The sequence below is a fragment of the Cebus imitator genome, unplaced genomic scaffold (genome assembly GCF_001604975.1).
Source record: "Cebus imitator isolate Cc_AM_T3 unplaced genomic scaffold, Cebus_imitator-1.0 Scaffold33, whole genome shotgun sequence".
NCBI classification, from domain to species: domain Eukaryota; kingdom Metazoa; phylum Chordata; class Mammalia; order Primates; family Cebidae; genus Cebus; species Cebus imitator.
In genome coordinates this window covers 1830076-1849677 of record NW_016107348.1, presented here as the reverse complement: position 1 = coordinate 1849677, position 19602 = coordinate 1830076, and the positions used below count along the sequence as shown (strand labels likewise).

Sequence of the window (19602 nt, the reverse complement as noted above, 5' to 3'; positions counted from 1 at the left end):
AAAAAAAAAAAAAAAAAAAAAAAAAAAAGACAGCATTTCAAATAATAGATTTAGGAATAATACAACTAGAGGAGAGAAGAGGGCAGAAGATTAAATCCTGGAACACTAACACTTAAAAGTCTGGGGGGAGAAGGAAGAACCAGTAAAGGAGTGGATAAGGAATAGCAGTGGGACAGGAGAATGTAGTTTCTGAGAAGTCAAGTGAAGAAAGTGCTTTGCTGGGAAGTAAAGTAAGATAAGTACAGAAAACTGACCAGGGGATTTAGCAAAATAGGCAGTATGATCTAAAAGCATAGATGCTGGGAGACTGTCTAGATTCAAATCATGGCTGTACCACTTACTCACTGTAATGACTTTGGATGAGTTACTTAACCTATGCTTCAGTGTCATCAGTAAAAGGCATGATAACAGTCCCTGCCTCCTAAGATTGTTGTGAGGATTTAATAAAGGTAAAAGGCTTAGAATGCTATCAGCTACATAGTACGCATACAATATTATTATTATTATAGATTATTAACAAAAGTGGTTTGAGTATTAGGAATACATCCTTGATTTGAATGAAAAAGAGAACGGTAGAGAAGTGAGAGCAGAGACAGCAAGTGCAGACATCTCTTGCAGAGTTTTGCTACAGAGGACAGCAGAAAGATGGGCAATAGTTGGAGGGAGAAAGCAGATCTAAAGACGATTATTTTTTAAATGGGGACAGAACATTTGATTTAATTAGTAAGCAAATGATTTTTTAAAAAGACATGAAATAGTCACAAGGTATTTTTTTTTAAACTAGAATTTCTTTTTCTTTTTTTGAGATGGAGTCTCACTCTGTCACCCAGGCTGGAGTGAAGTGATGCAATCTTGGCTCACTGCACCTGCTGCTTCCTGGGTTGGAGCAATTCTCCTGCCTCGGCCTCCCGAGTGGCTGGGATTACAGATGTGTGCCACCACGCCCAGCTAATTTTTGTATTTTTAGTAGAGATCGGGTTTTGCCATGTTGGCCAGGCTGGTCTTGAACTCCTAACCTCAGGTGATCCACCCACCTCGGCCTCCCAGGGTGCTAGGATTACAGGTGTGAGCCACTGCACCTGGACTGGAATTTCTTTTAAAAATGTGATGAAGCAGCACACACGAAAGAGAAAGAAGTGGGTGGGGGAAGATGGTGGCAGCGTTGGAGAGTTCAGGTGCCAGGCCTAGGCATTCAGGAAGGTGAAGAAGGGAAGGAACACTGGTCTGGAGAGAGCTCTGACAGCACGTGGATTCCAGAGTCATTCTTTCTCTCTCACGTTTATCTTTCCTTTTCCAGCTTCTATCTTATTTTACCAGGCAGTGTTTGCCCATCCTGACTCAGAGGGATGTTATACACCTATCTGAAAATATCTTTATATCATCTTATTTGTGAAAGATATCTTCACTAGGCAGAGTCTAGGTAAGCAGTTATTTTCTTTCAGCACACTGAATATTTCATTTTAATGATTCTTTCACTGTTGCTGAGAAGTCAGCTGTCAGTCTGCCACTTTTCTGAAGTTAGTCCCTCTTTTTCTTTCACTAATTTGCCTTTTTTTTAAAAAAAAAAAAAAGATAAGCATTTCAATAGAAGTATAACACACATATATAAAGTATGCAAATCATAAGTGTATGGCTTAATTATCATAAAGGAGCCCACTGTGTAATTACCACCCAGAAATATGAAATACATTACCCTACACTGAAAACCACCTTTAGGGTTCTTTCCTATGTTACTTCCAGAGAAGTCATTGATTTACTTTTCATACTTAGTTCAACAATCCACCTGGAATTGATTTTGCACACAGTATATAGTAGGAGCTGGGAACTATTTTTTTCCATATGGATATCCAGTTGACTCAGTATCATTTATTAAAGGCCCTCTTTTTCCACTGTTATGTAGCCCCCTTTGTCATAAATCAGGAAGTATCAAGGTATGTACCTATTTTTTTCAGTACTCCCTATTCTTTTCCAGTGAACTATTTGTCTATCCTTTCACTAATACCATACACTGTCTTATTTACTGTAACTATATCATCAGTCTTGATATCTGTGAGTGTTAAGTCTTTTAACTGTTCTTTTCTGGATAGTCTTGGCCATTCTTGACCTTTTGTATTTCCATATAAATTACGGAACTGACTTGTTGATTTTCCCACACCTACACAGCTTTAATTTAATTAGACTTATTCCTAGGTGTGTATCTGATATATTCAGATGCTATTCAAAATGATATGTTTTTTTAAATGTTCTTTTTCTAGTTGTTGTGACTGTTTTTTTTTTCGTTTTGTTTTGTTTTTGAGATGGAGTTTCACTCTTGTTGCCCAGGCTGGAGTGCAATGGCACAATTTCAGCTCACCGCAACCTCTGCTTCCTGGGTTCAAGCAATTCTGCCTCAGCCTCCGCGTAGAGGGATTACAGCAGGCATGTGCCACCACACCTGGCTAATTTTTGTATTTTTAGTAGAGACAGGGTTTCTCCATGTTGGTCAGGCTGGTCTCGAACTCCCAATCTCACATGATCCGCCCGCCTAGGCCTCCCCTCCCTGGGATTACAGGCATGAGCCACTGTGCCCAGCTATGACTGTTTTTTAAAATGATTGATTTATATTATGTTGACCTTATAGTCACACTGTGATGTTGATTTAATAATTTATTTGTAAATTCTTAAGAATTTTCTGTTTATGTAATTGTCATCAGTGAATAATTATAGTTTTATTTTTCCCTTTTCAATTGTGATATTTCTTTTTCCTCATTGCACTAGTTATACTTTGATGATATTAAATAGAAGGAACAGCACACACACTTCTCTCATTCCTGAACTCAAGGGAAAGTTTATAGTGTTTTACTGTTAAATATAATCTTGATTGTGTTTTTGCAGAAAACTTTTTTTTCATCAACAGGATTGACTTTTGTCAATGACATTTTCTACATATATTGTTCTTTTTCTCCTCTTTATTCTGTTACTATAAGTGAAACAGATTTTTGTTTTTGCTTTTGTTTTTGAGATATGGTCTCCCTCTGTTGCTTAGGTTGGAGTGCAGTGTCTCAATTTGGCTCACTGCAACCTCTTCCTCCCGGGTTCAAGTGATTCTCCCACCTCAGCCTCCTCAGTAGGCTGGGACTACAGGCACGTGCCACCATGCTTGGCTAATTTTTTTTTTTTTTTTTTTGAGACGGAGAGTTTTGCTCTTGTTGCCCAGGCTGGAGTGCAATGGCGTGATCTCGGCTCACTGCGACCTCCACTGCCTGAGTTCAAGCAATTCTCCTACCTCAGCCTCTCAAGTAGCTGGGATTATAGGCATGCACCAACACACTGAGCTAATTTTGTATTTTTCATAGAGATGGGGTTTCACTATGTTGGCCAGGCTGGTCTTGAACTCCTGACTTCAAGTGATCCGCCCACCTCAGCCTCCCAAAGTGCTGGGATTTCAGGCATGCGCCACCTCGCCTGGCCAGATCTAAACACATTTTATCTAGCATTTTTATTGTTTTCAGTGAGAAGGCTGGGCTGAATAACTTGGACTGCCAAATTGCAAAAAATGATTCTCTGAAGATTTCAATTTCTGTTCGAAGCCATTTACCTCCCAATTTCCACTTATTCTTTCAATGGAACCCAGTTCTAAAAAAGCTTTTAAGTCATCATCAATGGTTATTTTAACTCTGTGAGAATTAACCTCCAAGTCCTTCAAGTAGGATTTTCCAATTCTAAAGCTCATGAGAAACTTGAGAACAGTTGGAAAATTTAAGGTTTTCAAGTATTAAGTTATAATAAATTCTAATTTGTAAGTATTGGGTGTCTTTTAGGTGAAAAAGAATCCTTAATAAACTTTTCAGTAGTTTGCTTACCGGAAAACCTCAAGAGGGGCAAAAACAGTAGCAATGATGTCCCCAGAATGAGGCAACAAAGTTGTAGAGGTAATCGAGATTTGGATAGTCCAAGCAAAGCGCAGAATCACATCCTCTATTATGGCACAGTAGTAGTAGGCCTGAGAAATAATGAAAAAATTGAGTATGTTTCCCATCACATTTCTCATAAATAGGCATACCAATGAGCAACAAGACTCGCACATGTCCTACCAATCAGCACAGGTTCAAGAGGAAAGTCATATTTTAGAACTATTTCTACCAATTTAGTTTTTCCTTAAATAGTATAGTATCCAAAATGAAGTATTACTGAATTTCAGTAATCATTAACAAATATATTTCACTGCCATACTATATACCAGGCTTCGCTCTAGGGCCCAGAAATAGAAGCTGGATAAGATTCTTGATCAATTGAGATTACATTCTAACAGGTACAGCAGACTTAATAGCCAATATCAGAAAAGATTAGCAGATTTACTCATTGTGTTATTTGTATTTTATTTTCCAGTTGCCTTATCCTGTATTTGAAGAAAGCTTTGCCTTGTTTTTTAATATAAATGAAATTAAGCTTGGATTTCACAAGCATGGTTGAATTTAAGAAATGTTCTATTTTTACATGGGGAAGGTGGTGCTCAGGTTATACTTGCAGGTACCAGCACCCAGGATTTAGGAGGCCAGTTCAGTTTTTGCTACACAAAAGTCTTAAGTACACAAATTGCCAGTAGACCAGAACTATATAATAGATTTGCTCATTATTAATCTCAAGGAAATTAGCTCTTTAAATAGATGTATTTAAAGAATGTGAAATCTTTTGGGTGGGGGAATTACTATGTATTAAGCCATAATATTTATTTTACTTAAATTTTTTTTAAACAAAGTAATACCAGTCATTGTGAAATGCTATTATTTAAAAAAAATAAGAGTCCCCTGGCCACCTTTTCTTTCCATCTCTAGAGACCAAACATTTTCAAAATTTGTAGCTATTTCTTCTACTTATCCTCCATATATTAAAATAGTATGTGTATAGTGTTATATCTTGATTACTCAATTTTAGACATTATTCACTGATTGCTGATTATGATAAATTTAATGGGATTATTATGAGGATTTTAACACATTCACATGGCTCACTGTTCCCTCTCCCATCCTCCCAATATAGTGATAATACAATTTTTGGGTAAATCCACATTCACTTTATTTATTATTAGGCTTAACTGAAGAACTGTAATTTCATGCGCCTTTCAGAGTCAGTCTTAAGCTATTCACCATTGACCAAAGTGGAAGCTGACGTCACCAAAAAAGGGGAAGTCTTTGGGAGGAATACACTTATGTTGAGATCAACATACACAGAAAAGTTTGAATATAAAGAACAAAAATTGTTTCTGGACCTGGGATGTGGCGCTTAATGCTATGCATTCCTAAGAACTGATTTTAAGAACTGCTAATCCCTAAGAACTGATTTGAAGGTTCATATACCTGCATTCTAAATTTTTAATGAAGCTCCACTGGATTCCACACTTTTAAAGCTGGATGAACTTTATTCCAAATATTTGACTTTTTTTTTTTTTTTTTTTTTTTAAAGACATGGTCTTGCTCCGTTGCCCAGGCTGGAGTACAGTGGCATGAATATAGCTCATTGCAGCCTTGAACTTCTGGGCTCAAGAGATCCTCCTGCCTCAGCATCCCAAGTAGCTGGGGCTACAGTCATGTGCCAACACACCCAGCTAATTTTTTTTTTTTTTTTTTTGTATTTTTAGTAGAGACAGGGTCTCACACTATGATGTCTAGACTGGTCCGGAACTCAAGCAGTTCTCCTGTCCTGGCTTCCCAAAGTGCTGGGACTACAGATGTAAGCCACCACGCCTGGTTGCAGAAAATTACATAGCTAGTTAGTGAAAGAGCTTGGGTTATAATTCACATTCAGGATTACCAGTTCATTGCTTAATTTCTTTCAAGGTCTAATCACGGTATTTATCCTTTACTAAAATATCTGAGTAAATATATTTTTTGATTTTTTGACTTTTTAATTCAGCCCCTCTTATCTTTTTAGTGATACATAGATAAAATTCCAAGATAATTCCTAAAGAATTATTCCTAAAAAATAGTCTATATTTTCTGATTGAAATGACACTTGATTTTAACAAATATTAGATGAAATAAATGAAAGGAGAAGTCTTCTTGATGCAATCAAGCAGAGTCAGGCACTCCCTTTCCATTGTGTTTTCATGACACTTTTCATTTAGTCAAGTATTTATTCATTCATTTCAGAAACACTAAGTCTACTATATATCACGAACTATGCTGGGCAGTGAAGAATACAGACACCTAAACACATTATTATAACACAATGTGATAACTGGTATAAGGGTAGTTTATATAGGGTAAAAAAAGATTTAGATGAATAGCTGACTACGCTAGGAAAAATAAAGAAAGGCTTCTTGGAGGAAAGTAACACTCAAACTGACTTTTAAGAAGGAAGAACAGGTGTTTACAAAGCAGACAAAAGGGATAGTGTTTCAGACTGAGGGCATTCCATGTTCAAAAACATCATAAACTATAGTAAGTTATTTATTCTTCTATTCTAGTCTTTATCACATGGTATTGCAATTTGTTTACTTATCTGAACGTAGTTTATGGCTTTCCTTGAGAATGAGAAATTTACTTTGTTTTTATTTCCTATAGTACCTAGCATGTAGTAAACAGCTTGGGTGTGTACTGCAACAGGGTTAGCTAGTGGTATACCTAAGTTTGTTTGCTTATTTTTTGAGATGGAGTTTTGCTCTTGTTGCTCAGGCTGGAGTGCAACGGCATGATCTCGGCTCATCGCAAGCTCCACCTTCTGGGTTCAAGCGATTGTCCTGCCTCAGCCTCCCGAGTAGCTGGGATTACAGGCATGCACACCACCACACCTGGTTAATTTTGTATTTTTAGTAGAGATGGGGTTTCTCCATGTTGTTCAGGCTGGTCTTGAACTCCCGACCTCAGGTGATCTGCCCATCTCAGTCTCTCAAAGTGCTGGGATTACAGGTGTGAGCCACTGCGCCTGGCCGTTTGTTTTTTTAAACAAACACAGACACTCTTTATACATACTTTTTGGGGGTATACAATCTCTTCCCGAAGGAAAGTGTTTTCTCCAGCATTCTTATCAAAGAGACCCCAGTCCATCTTGAGATCCCAGATGAGAGTATAGCAGGAACTAATGATATAAAAGATAATCCACAGGTAAAAGAACACCATGGTGTCCGAGTGACCTCGTTCTGAAGAAAGAAAGGGAAAGGGAAAAGAAAACATTACTACATTTAAGTAAAATTCTTCATTAAATAACACTAATTAAAACACAGATTCTTAAAACAGCTCCATAACTAAGCAAAGCTTTAAACAAATCGTAGGAAGATCACTGTCTAACAAAGGTTAAATAATAAATGATTTCCCTGAGTTCCAAAGCAATCATCAAACATTTATTGAATACATAACACTTGCACAAATGTATATAAGTTTTGGAGGCTCTATGCTGAATACATTTAAAAAAAAATCCATATAATTGCAATGAAGGCGTTGAATGTTACAAAATATGTAATTTTAACTTTTGCCATCAGGTGGCAGCCTAGGGTAAAATATGAAAAAAATTCCTGAAACACCACTAACAAGGAATGTGCTGCATTTGCTTCAAGAAATTCTTGGATTGTTTTTACTTTAGAACATTTCCCTTTATACACTTAGATCCTGTCAATACTTACTGTGATGGCAACAAGATAATTCTAAGTCTAGATAAAATGCCCGAAAACAATAGATAAGGATTTTACCCTTAAGGATATGTATGAAAGCAAATTTCTCTCAAGTCACAAAGCAAAGTAAGATATCTTAGCTTTTCTTAGAGGGTATTTATTGATACAAAGGCTTAGTTTGCGGAGAATACTATAACTTTTGGCTTTATGCTGAAAATACTATAAGGCACACTAAATGAGAATAATGATTTGCAAATATAGTTATACAATTTGATCATTTTTGCTTCATACACTATCTAATGAAATTCTTCTTTGGTAAGCTCCAGAGTCACCGTGGAACATCTCTAGGTGTGATATAGGTATATAACTACTAATATGGTTCTGCATCACCAGGAAAAAAAGGCGTACAACATCTAATTCAAAAAAGTTTAAATTTTGGTCCGTTTCTTAAAGGAATAGAAAGAAAAGGATATATCATGCATTGTTCATATTTTTTTTTCTGTTAAAATAAGCAAGTGTTTATTAACCACTTTTAGATTATATTAATATGTTAAGTACAGTATGATTCAAAGGCACCCTTTATAAATTTATAATCTAGAGCGTGAAACAGACGTTCGTTATTGATAAATTTGAACTCAAAATGAAGTATAAACAATGGGCTATGAGAGCACCAAGGCAAATGTGAATGTTTCCAATAGTAGGAAGTAAAAGGAGGCAGCATTTGAGTTATTTCTAGAAGGATAAATAGTATTGCAAAAGTCAGGCAAATGAGGTAAGGCCATTCAAGGCTGAAGGAAGGTATTGAGAAGGCAGATAAAAAGGAGGCAGGGGAAAGTACGAGGTGTGTTTGAGAAGTTACAAGTAATCTACACTGAATGTAGATGACATACAGAGGATGTGAGAGAAAGGTATGATTTAAAACAAGGGTGAAAAAGACTCATCTGGGTCTGACTGCGGAATGCCTCCACGGGCTTTAGGATCAGATCTGTATTTTAGAAAAACAACTGGTTGGCAAATTACTTGCAACCAATTGGTTAAAGGAAATAGATACCTCGGAGCTTCAGGCTGTGTGAACATCAGTTCTCATCAGCTCATGAGGGCCAATTGCTAAATTTTCAGAAACTCTGGAAGCTGGTTATCAAATGTAGTCTTTATTAAAAATTAACTTACATAACTTTATAAACAGTTACATTAAAATAAAGGTAACCCATCCTCAAAAATCATTACTTTTTAATTATTTTATTAATTTTTGCCATTATTTACTCTCTCAAGGTTATATATATTTACTGTACCTGTATGATGGAAATACTGTATAATGCTGTGCCACTGTACATCTTTTCCTAACTCCACATTTAGTGTTATCATCTTATCAGTTTGAAATTGGCTACGGTGGAAATATTTACACCATGGAAATCAGCAAACACTAAGAATCCATGCCCCATCCCCACTCCCACCCAAGAGCTGGTTTGTTGAACATATACCAGGACATCACTGTTTAGCTGCTTCTCTTAGAAAGGTAGTGGTAGGAGAAAAAATTGGTATTTTTTAGGTTATTATGTTTTTTAATTTTATTTATTTTTTTGAGATGGAGTCTCGCTCTGTTGCTCAGGCTGCAATGCAGGGTGCAATCTTGGCTCACTGCAACCTCTGCCTCTCAGGTTTAAGCAATTCTGCCTCAGCCTCCTGAGTAGCTGGCATTACAGGCGCCTGCCACCATGCCCGGCTGACTTTTGTATTTTTAGTGGAGACGGGGGTTTCACCACATTGGCCAGGCGGGTCTCACACTCCTTACCTCAGGTGATCCACCCACCTTGGCTTTCCAAAATGTTGGAATTACAGGTGTGAGCCACTGCACCCGGCCAAAACTGGTATTTTTTTTAAAATGGTCCACATGTGATTCTGCTGAATAGCCAGGCTTTGATATAATCACATTTTCACATTTAAACTATTTCCACAAAAATTTTTCTTCATCAAAAGCAACTTGAACTGAATATTTATCAACCTAAAATGCCTAAAAAATTATTAACCTATCATCTAGGTATAGTTCATGTCTTCTGACATGCATTTATTTCATTCTATGTACAGATACAGGGACTAGCTGAGAAGTATCATTCAATAATTCACATCATGGGTGCATTAAAAAAGATAACTAAAATTCATCTACTAAGATTCACAAAGAATAAAGCGAATTCGGCAACTTAGTAAAATTCACTCTTCTTATATTTTCAAAACAAGATTAACACTGAGAGATAAAGACAAGCAACTTAACTGTTATTTATATTTAAAACACTTAAAAAAACCAAATATGAGGTATGTGCCAGGTATTTTACAAACATTGTCTCATTTAATTTTCCCAATAATAAATTATTATTTTGTCTGCTAGTAAAAGGACGTGAAAATAGAGTAATGGATACATTCAGTAGGAGATAACCAAGTGAGTATTTCTCAAGTGAGTATAGGTAATTTTGAGTCTTATTACAGAAAGCTGATTTTCTTTTCTTCTTTACTAATTATTGAAGTGTAATTATCAAGTGTAAATTATTACATAAAAGGAGATTGTGGAGAGGAGTGAAAATGTTACATGAAAAAGGAATTAATAATGAAACTAAAATCAATGTGCTAATTTTCTGGTATTTCTCCTACATTTTGAGTGTAAGTCTTATCCTTAGAATGTAATTTTTACAATGGTACAATGAGATCGATCTGGTGTTTCTCTTTTGTATGCCCATATTATTTCTTTTCTTTTCTTTTTTAGTCACATCCTGCTCATTTTGACAAATGCAGAGTCATGTACCCATCACCACAATCAAGATATAAACCATCTCCATAACTCCAAAGAATTCCTGCACATCTCACTGTAGCCCCACTGACAACTACCAGTCTGTGTTCTCTTCTGGTAGTTTTGCCTTTTTGAGACGGTCACATAAAATGGAACCATTTAGTATACAGCATTTTGAGTCTGGTTGTTTTCACTTAGCATAATATATTAAAGATTCATCCATGTTGTTACATGTATCAGTGGCTTATTTCTTTTTTTTGCTAACCAGTATTACTTTGTAAGGATGTACACAAATTGTTTATCCACTTACTTGTTGATGAACATACAGAATGTTTTCAGTTTTTGACAATTCCAAAAAAAATCATTTTATAAATATTCACACACAAGATTTTATGTGATATGTTTTCATTTCTCTTGGGTAGAGTGAGATTGCTGGGTTGTATGGTAAGTGGATGCTTAACTTTATAAAAATCTTTCAAACTGTTTTAAAGGGTCATTGTACCATTTTGCATTTTCACTAGCAATATAAGATAAATTTAGTTCTTCTCCTTCTTCAACAGTATTCGATATTGTCATTTAAAAAAACTTAGCCTTTTTTTTTTTTTTTTGAGATGGAGTTTTGCTCTTGTTGCCCAGGCTGGAGTGAAATGGCGTGATCTCGGCTCACCGCAACCTCTACCTCCCAGGTTGAAGCGATTCTCCCACCTCAGCCTCCTGAGTAGCTGGAATTACAGGCATGTGCCACCATGCCCGGCTAATTTTGTAATTTTAGTAGAGATGGGGCTTCTCCATGTTGGTCAGGCTGGTCTCAAACTCCCGACCTCAGGTGATCCACCCACCTCAGCCTCCCACAGTGCTGGGATTACAAGCGTGAGCCACCGAGCACAGCCAAAATTTAGCCGTTCTAATAGGAACGTTGCAGTATCTAGTTGTGACATCAATCTTTACTTGTCTGATGACTAGTGATGTCGGGAATGTCCTTATGTGTTTAACTGTCACCTGTGTATCTTTTTTGGTGATGGATTTGGTCAAATATTTGGCTAAAAATTTTGAGGGGGAATTTCTTGTCTTACTATTATTGCATTCCCTGAAATTTAAAAATTTATTCTGTATTCCACTTTTCTTTCTGATAGGTTTTCTGTAAAAATTTTCTGTTAATGTGTGGCTTGTCTTTTCATTTTCCAAACAACATTTTTGAATGTGTTCATTCAAAGGTTTAAAATTTTGATTAAGATAATTTTGATTAAAAATGATTTAAAAGTATCTTTTTAAAATCATGCTTTGATTTTCTACATAAGAAGTCCGTATCATTTCTATGCAATTTCTATGACACATACATGAGGACTTGCTGAGTTTTAAATAAATAAATATTCTTACAGAATATTTCAGAGTAAGTAATGTTTTATCTGAAGAACTTCTTCAAACAATGGTCAGCATACACTTGAATCTACAAATGCTACATTTTAGTCTCATTTTAACTACTACCATTATTTGATTTTTCCCATCTCTCACGTGAAGAAGGCCTCTCTCCCTGAAATCATCTGCCTTCATTGGTATTCAGGAGATATCCTGGAAAGATATTATCACTTTATGCAAGCAATTACATCTTATTCTCTCTTGGCTAACCCTGGTAGCACACTTTAGTGATGTTCAGAATCACAGAAAATCAAGTCATTGCTATTCTACTCTAAGCTTCTATCTATTATACACCTGCCACATTCTAAGCATAATTCATATTGAACATATTTATGGTAATGGTATCCACTGAATTTAAAACAAATAAAAAATTTCTTATGGTTTTGTACCCATAGTCATTGTGCAAATGCCTAAAAGAAAAGGAAAAGGACGAAAGTACTACAGATACTAAAGAGACAATGTGGGAATTATTTTTTTTAAAAGAGAGAAGGAAAAGTACTAGAGACGGAAATTAGAAAAATTAAATAAGTAAATCAACTTGAATCATGTTTCAGGGTGAATATATTAAAAATAAAAAATGTGGCACCACATGAAGAGAGAAACAATGGTTTTCTTTGCACCTAAACCTTTTCTATTCTGGCAATAATTTACTAGTTTGAAATAAGAAAACAAAATAGACTAGATATAGTTTTCAAAGCCCAAACCTATAAAGGTAAACTGAATTATGACTGAGTTTAGGATCTTGCAAATCCTGGGTCTATTCCTATTACCTAAAAAAAGAAAAATAAAACCTTAGAATTGTGAGATTAATATTGTCCTCCAAAAATGAACAAATACAGATATTCCCCTGATCTTTAGTGTGTTTTAGTTACATGTGAGATCACACAGATTAATCCCTCAGGTGATTACCATCTTTACCCTCAGGGCAGATATGACAGACATTATTATTCCCATTTTACAGTTAAGGAAGCTGAAGTTGAAGGAGATAGTTAATAAATAGATAACTAGATTTGAAGTTAGAATTTGGGTTTGAATTTAGACCGCCTCTCCCAAGCTTTATAGTTATAGAAAATTCACACTCTTAATAGACAAAAAAGGAACTCATAAGGCCTAAGGCTAAATGAGGGAACCAGAAAGAGGAATCATTTTGCACTAGACAGCACTGCTTCTCTAAGTCCATCTCAACTTCAAAATGAAAAAAGCAGTTTCATAAAACCATGAAATAGCATTAAAAAATTTCCAACATAGTGTGGAAAAATAGAATTTAAAAGTTATTACACAAATTATTGCTTATTTCATACTGTATATAAAATTATGTTTATGAAAAAACCAGAAGTGGTTATTTCAGATGAAGGAAGTAAGATTAAGGAAGAAAGTGGGCTAAGGAAAATGTTATTAGGGTGGTGACACAAATGATTTAAATAAGACTTTAATTTTGCTATATTGTTTTTATGATAAAAACAGTACACAGGAATTCCTTTACTCATTCAAGAAATGTTTACTGAGTATATACTATAACCTGCATTATTTACTGTGTAACTAGAATACTAAAGATTAACTCCAAAAATAATCTGCTCACTTGTATTCTCAACAAACAAATAGTGAATGTCTATTGGGTAACCTCACTAGGTATATTCTAGGGAATGGAAATGTACTGAAGAACTCCTAAGGGCTACATCTAAAAAAGGAGAGAGAACAAAGTCAAAAACACAATGTGTAGGTACAATTGTGGAACTGTGCATAGAAAAGGAATCAATAAGCCGGGGGGGAAATAGCTAGGAAAGGCTTCCTAAAGGAAGTACTACTTGAGCTAAATCTTGAAAGGACTTGAGTTGAACAGATTTATGGGGCAGAGAGAAGCATATCAAGCAGACTAGAAACCATTCATTCATTCATTCAATAAATGAGCACCTGTATATGCCAGATATTATTCTAGGTACCAGGCACACAACAGTGAATCATATTTACTAATGGTCAGACAAATTTCCTGTCTCACAGGGAGTAGACCATGATCAGATATATAAGTAAACAACGTGATTTTTACACAGTAAAAAATACCATGAAGAAAACAGAACAGGATGATATGACAAAACTCCTTTAGACAGTATTCAGGCAGAAGCAGCATTTAGGCAGAGAAGGTTTCTTAAGCTGGGACTTGGGTAATGAGAAGGAACCAGCCCCATGAAAAGCTGGAGAAAAGTCTGGGTGCGGTGGCTCAGGCCTGTAATCCCAGCACTTTGGGAGGCCGAGGTGGGCAGATCATAAGGTCAGGAGATCGAGACCATCCTGGCCAACATGGTGAAACCCTGTCTCTACTAAAAATACAAAAAAATTGGCTGGGTGTGGTGGCGGACACCTGTGGTCCCAGCTACTCTGGAAGCTGAGGCAGGAGAATTGCTTGAACCCAGGAGGCAGAGGTTGCAGTGAGCCAAGATCATGCCACTGCACTACAGCCTAGGTGACAGTGTGAGACTCCATCTACAAAATAAAAAAGAAAAGCTGGAGAAAGAGTATATATATAATATTAAAATTTCTAGTAACCATATTTTAAAAGATGGAAAAAAGTAAAATTAATAATATATTTTATGTAATCTATATCTAAAATGTTATCATTTTTACATTTAATATAGAGTCAAAATAAAATGGTCTCTCATAGTTTTTTTTTTCAAACTAAGTCTTCAAGATCCAATTTGTATGTTACACTTACAGAACATTTTGATTTAGATTAGGCATATTTCAAATGCTCAACAGATAGATGTAGCTGGTGGTTATATTATGCAGCAGTGCAGTTCTAGGTATCTTAAGGAAGATGAGTCGTGAGGTGTAAATACTGAAAGTAGTTTATTAATAAGGCTGAGGCAATAGCCCAGTCAGATGCAATGAGGGCTAGAATTAACTATAAGTTTAATGGACAGAGAGGTAAGACAAAAATTAAGAAATATTTAGGAAATAAAATTGGCAGGATTTGGTAAATTTTGAAGGTGAGTTAAAGGATGCAGTCAAGGATAACTCCTAGTCTTTAACCTGGGTGAGTGAGATGGGACCATAAACTGGGTTAGAGAACATGGAGCCTGAAGCAAGCTTAGGAAAAAAATGAGTTTAGTTTTTGACGTCTTGACTTTAAGATACAATGAAATATCGAGGTGGAGGATGCCCAGGAAACAACTGGAAATAAAACTAAAAAGCTTCAGACACAGGCTGGCGAGTCACAGAGACAGTGGTTGGAACCATCAAAATAATTAGAAGCTCCTTTTATGAAAAGGACAGAATACAGTGAGAAATAATTCTTCCATCTATAAAAGAAATCACATTGCATTTGACTACACTTGGTTGAGTTTATCTTTCCCATGTTTTTTTAATACCAAAGACTCAAAACAGTAACAACTCTCTCAAACGTTACAGAGCTTCTCTTTAATCTCTTAAAACAATTTAAATTCTAATTCTATGTTTGTTTACATTTCAAGGTTTCTAAATATGTTTTAATTACTATAGAGTTATTATGGCTATAGGAATGGAGACAGTAAGAATAAGAATAGACTACTGTTTTGAGATGTAGGATAGAGAAAAGGAGAAGACTAGACCAGATGGCTTAATGAGGTAAGGGAAATCTTTTCAGAGTGGGGGACTCTTGAGCAGGTACACAGGCTAGAAGGACGGAGCTAGGAATGACAAAGAGTTTAAAGATTTGGGAAAAACAAGGGATGACTGCCAGAGCTAGATCCAGGAACAAGAGGAAATAACATCAGCACACAGGAGGAAGGACACCTTCTTACTTTAGACTGGGGAAAATACAGTGAGAAGGGGTTTAGATGAAGTATGTAGGGAGAAGGTAGCTGTAGGAAAATGATTCCCAATAGGCTCAGTTTTCTCAAGCTAATAGGAAACAAGGTGGTATGTAAGAATAAAGAGGAAAAGGCTGAGTTAGGAGTTTGAAAAAAGCAATGAAAGTTATGGTAAAAACCCCGTTTCAAGTTAACATTTTTGAGATAAAAAATTTAAAATGTAAGTTAACAAAGGGAAAAATACATCAAAGTTTAGAAAAAAGTTAATCTCTCCTTCCTAAGACCTTCTTTTCATAAAACATTTTGTTTGTGTTTATACTGTCTTTCATTCTGTACATACACATTTTTTTCTTTTCTGTATTACTGTACTCTAGCATTCTGAAAAGAATTTAACTTTACAGTAGAGCAAATTGAATATATATTTGTCTTTTCCATTAAATTGTAATGTCTTTCACAGAAAGATCTCACATGAGCATTTTTCTAGGGCCTATATACCATGCTGCACATAGTAGGGGCTTAATATTTGCCAAACTGAATTGGGGGCAAGGTCTGTGTTTCGCTCATATTTGTATTTTCTGCACAATGCTTTTCCTTCCAACAAATACTTCGGAAAGACAACATAGTCTCTGGGCAGCCTACACATATAATGTGTCCCTGAAAATACCTATTAAGTTTGTGAAATTTAAAAAAGCTCCTAGGTCACCCAGGCAAAATGAAATGGACTCTTTGTGTCAAAGAGAGACCCCAGAAAACTTTAAAACCAGATTCTATGGCTTTGACAAGGCAGGAAGTCAGTCACACCTCAACACTCCCTTATCTCATTAACAGCTGCAAAACTTTCTTTCCTATGATTAAACAGAAGCCAGTCCCTGAAAACAATGTCTGGAAGATTTCTTCCCCCACCTCAACAGACCACCTGACGTTGTGGCCAAACTCCCCTCCCTTATCGTGCTTTTGCCGATAGGTGACTAGCCTTACAAAGCATTCCTTTTTAATAAATGACCGCTGATCACTAACTTGTTCTGGCAGGTCCACAGAGACTGAGCACAAGATGCCTCTGTGCTCTGTGTTTCACCTTTTGACAAACAGCCAAATTTCACTTTACTTTAACGTTAAATATCTACTCCAAAGTGAACATGGGATATATGTAAGATACAAGTTTAATCACCTTGTGATTTGGTTTCCCTCATAAATATTCATACATTCTCCAATAACCTGCTAAATACGTAGGTGTAGCTAACCCCATTGGGCATAAATCCCAACCTCTCCCCTTCGCAACCGAAGCCGATGCATTTGGTTTTGGCTGGAGGCTTCGTTTCCTGACCTGTGGGTTGTAATCCTTTACAGGAAATAAAGTTCTCCTTTTGCTTCCTCTGCCAATCTCATGGTCTTTTGTTAAAAAGTTGAATGTGAAAAAGTTGAGCAACATACTTATATGTTATATAATGATTATTTCCTGAGAGCTAGAAACAGATAAAGCAAAACCCCCTATTAAACTTTCCTTGTATTTTAGGTACAACCTTTAATGACAATGTTCTAACATTTTATAGACATTGCTTTTAGCTGATTTTAATTCAATGAATGTCACAATGATGTTTAAGAGTTGCAGCTTTCTGCATGCCTAATAATTCCCATGACTGTTTTAACTGTATGAAACTTACAAGACATTAAAAAAATTGTGTATACGATAATTCCCACTCATTTCAAGAAAAATGAACAAAATACAAAAAAAAAAAAAATCCCTGTATGAATGCACTATTATTTGTGCCACAGAGGTTAAGGCTGCCAAAGCTCTCAGCAGCTAGCAATACCATGCAAAAGTAGGAAATGTTCTCAATCCAAAGGATAATTAAGATGTAGGAGTGTGTGTGTGTGTGTGTGTGTTTCTACAGTCTAATAACAAAATACCCAAAATGTCCAGTCTTCAATAAAAATAATCACTAGTCATACGAAGAACAGGGAAGATCTCAAACTGAATGAAAAGACAATCAAAGATGTCAAAACTGAGATGACGAGATGCTGGAATTACTGAACAAAGATCGTACAGCAAGCAGCTATGATAAAAATGCCTCAGCAAAGAAACAGAGTCTCACCAAAATCACAGGAAACACACAAAAGAACCAAATAGAAGTATTAGAAGCCAAAAAAACAATAAATGAAATAAAGCTCACTGTTAAGAGAAGAACAGAAGGGACAGAGGAAAGAACCAGCAACTGAAAGAATACAAATTTACCAATCTGAACAAGAAAGAAAATAGGTTGAATTTAAAAAATGAAAAGAGGCCAGGTGTGATGGCTCATGCCTATAATCCCAGCACTTTGGGAGTCTGAGGCAGGTGGATCACTTGGGGTCAGGTGTTCAAGACCAGCTTGGCTGACATGGTGAAACCCGGTCTCTACTAAAAATACAAAAATTACCTGGGCTTGGTGTGCACCTGTAATTCCAGCTACTTGGGAAGCCAAGGCATGAGAATTATTTGAACCCAGCAGGTGGAGGTTGCAGTGAGCTGAGATTGTGCCACTGCACTCCGGCTTGATAAAGTGAGATTATGTCTCAGAAAAAGAAGAAAAAAATAAAGAGCAGAGACCTGTGAGACCATAAAAACTGATTTAACATCTGTGTTATGGAAGTCCAAGGAGAGGAAGGGAGGACTTGAAAAAGCACTTGAGAAATAATGGCTGAAAACTCCCAATCTGGCAAGAGACATAATCTACAGATTCAAGAAGTGGACCAAACCCCAAAAAGAATTAACCCAAAGAAATCCTGTCAAAACCAATTATAATTAAACTACTGAAAAGTAAAGGCAAAGAAAAAATTACAAAAGCAGCTGAAAAACAAACAACACTTTTACACTTTATCTGTCACCTTAACAGGTACCTTAAGTGTTACCTTAATAGTTTGCCTATTAAGAAAAAACAATTTGAATGACAACATATTTCTCATCAGAAATCTTTTGAAGAACACAATGAAGTAAGACAATATTTATCAAGTGGCATCTATCCCCCCAAAAAATTATAAACCCAGAATCTTATACCCAATGAAAATATCCTTCAGGAATGAAGGAGAATTCAAGATATTCTAAGGTAATGGAAAACTAAGAGAATGTCTCAGCAGATCTACCTTAAAATAATCATCAACATTCTTTAAACAAAAAGAAAATGATTAAAGAAGGAACCTCAGGAAATCAAGAAGGAAGAAAGAACATAGTAAGCAATAATGTGAGTAAATATAATACGACAGGCTTTTCTTCTAAATTCTAAATTATGCTTAAGGGTTGAAGCAAAAATTATGATACTGTCTAATAGGGTTCTACTCTATGTAGAGGAAACACTTAAGACCACTATATCATAAATAAGAAAGCGTGAAGGGCCAGGCATGGTGGCTCATACCTATAATCCCAGGGTACAGTGGCTCATGTCTATAATCCCAGTACTTTGGGAGGCTGAGGCGGGAAGATCACCTGAGGACAGGAGTTCCAGACCACCCTGGCCAACATGGCGAAACCCCAACTCTACTAAAAATACAAAATTAGTTTGAGAGTGGTGGCACAAACCTGTAGTCCTAGCTACTCGGGAGGCTAAATCATGAGAACTGCTTGAGACTGGGAGGTGGTAGATGCAGGGAGCCCAGATTGTGCTACTGCACTCCAGTCTGGGCAACAGAGCAAGACCCTGTCTCAAAAAAGATAAAATAAAAAAAGAAAGCATAAAGGGAGGTAAGGTTTCTGCAAACTGGTAAAAAGATGACACTAAGAATAATAGTTATGTATATATAATACTTAGGGCAACCACTTAAAAGGCTGAGGCAGGAGAATCACCTGAGGTCAGGAGTTCAAGACCAGCTGGAAAACATGGTGAAACCCTATCTCTACTAAAAATACAAAAATTAGCTGGGCATGGTGGCACGTACCTATAATCCCAGCTACTTGGGAGGTTGAGGCAGGAGAGTTGCTTGAACCTGGGAGGCAGAGGTTGCAGTAAGCCAAGATCATACCACTGCACTCCAGTCTAGGTGACAAAGCAAGACTCTGTCTCACAAAA

General features: G+C 36.3%; 1 protein-coding gene across 1 annotated transcript in view; it reads right to left on the bottom strand.

Moving 5' to 3' along the window:
• The window catches only part of XPR1 (xenotropic and polytropic retrovirus receptor 1), a 239828-nt gene that overhangs the window by 10665 nt on the left and 209561 nt on the right, over positions 1-19602 (bottom strand). The window contains exons 12-13 of the mRNA XM_017524449.1: positions 6951-7117; positions 3843-3982 (exon numbers count right to left, since the gene is read on the bottom strand). Coding sequence (XP_017379938.1) covers positions 3843-3982; positions 6951-7117 — 307 coding nt within the window. The remainder of the gene's footprint in view (positions 1-3842; positions 3983-6950; positions 7118-19602) is intronic.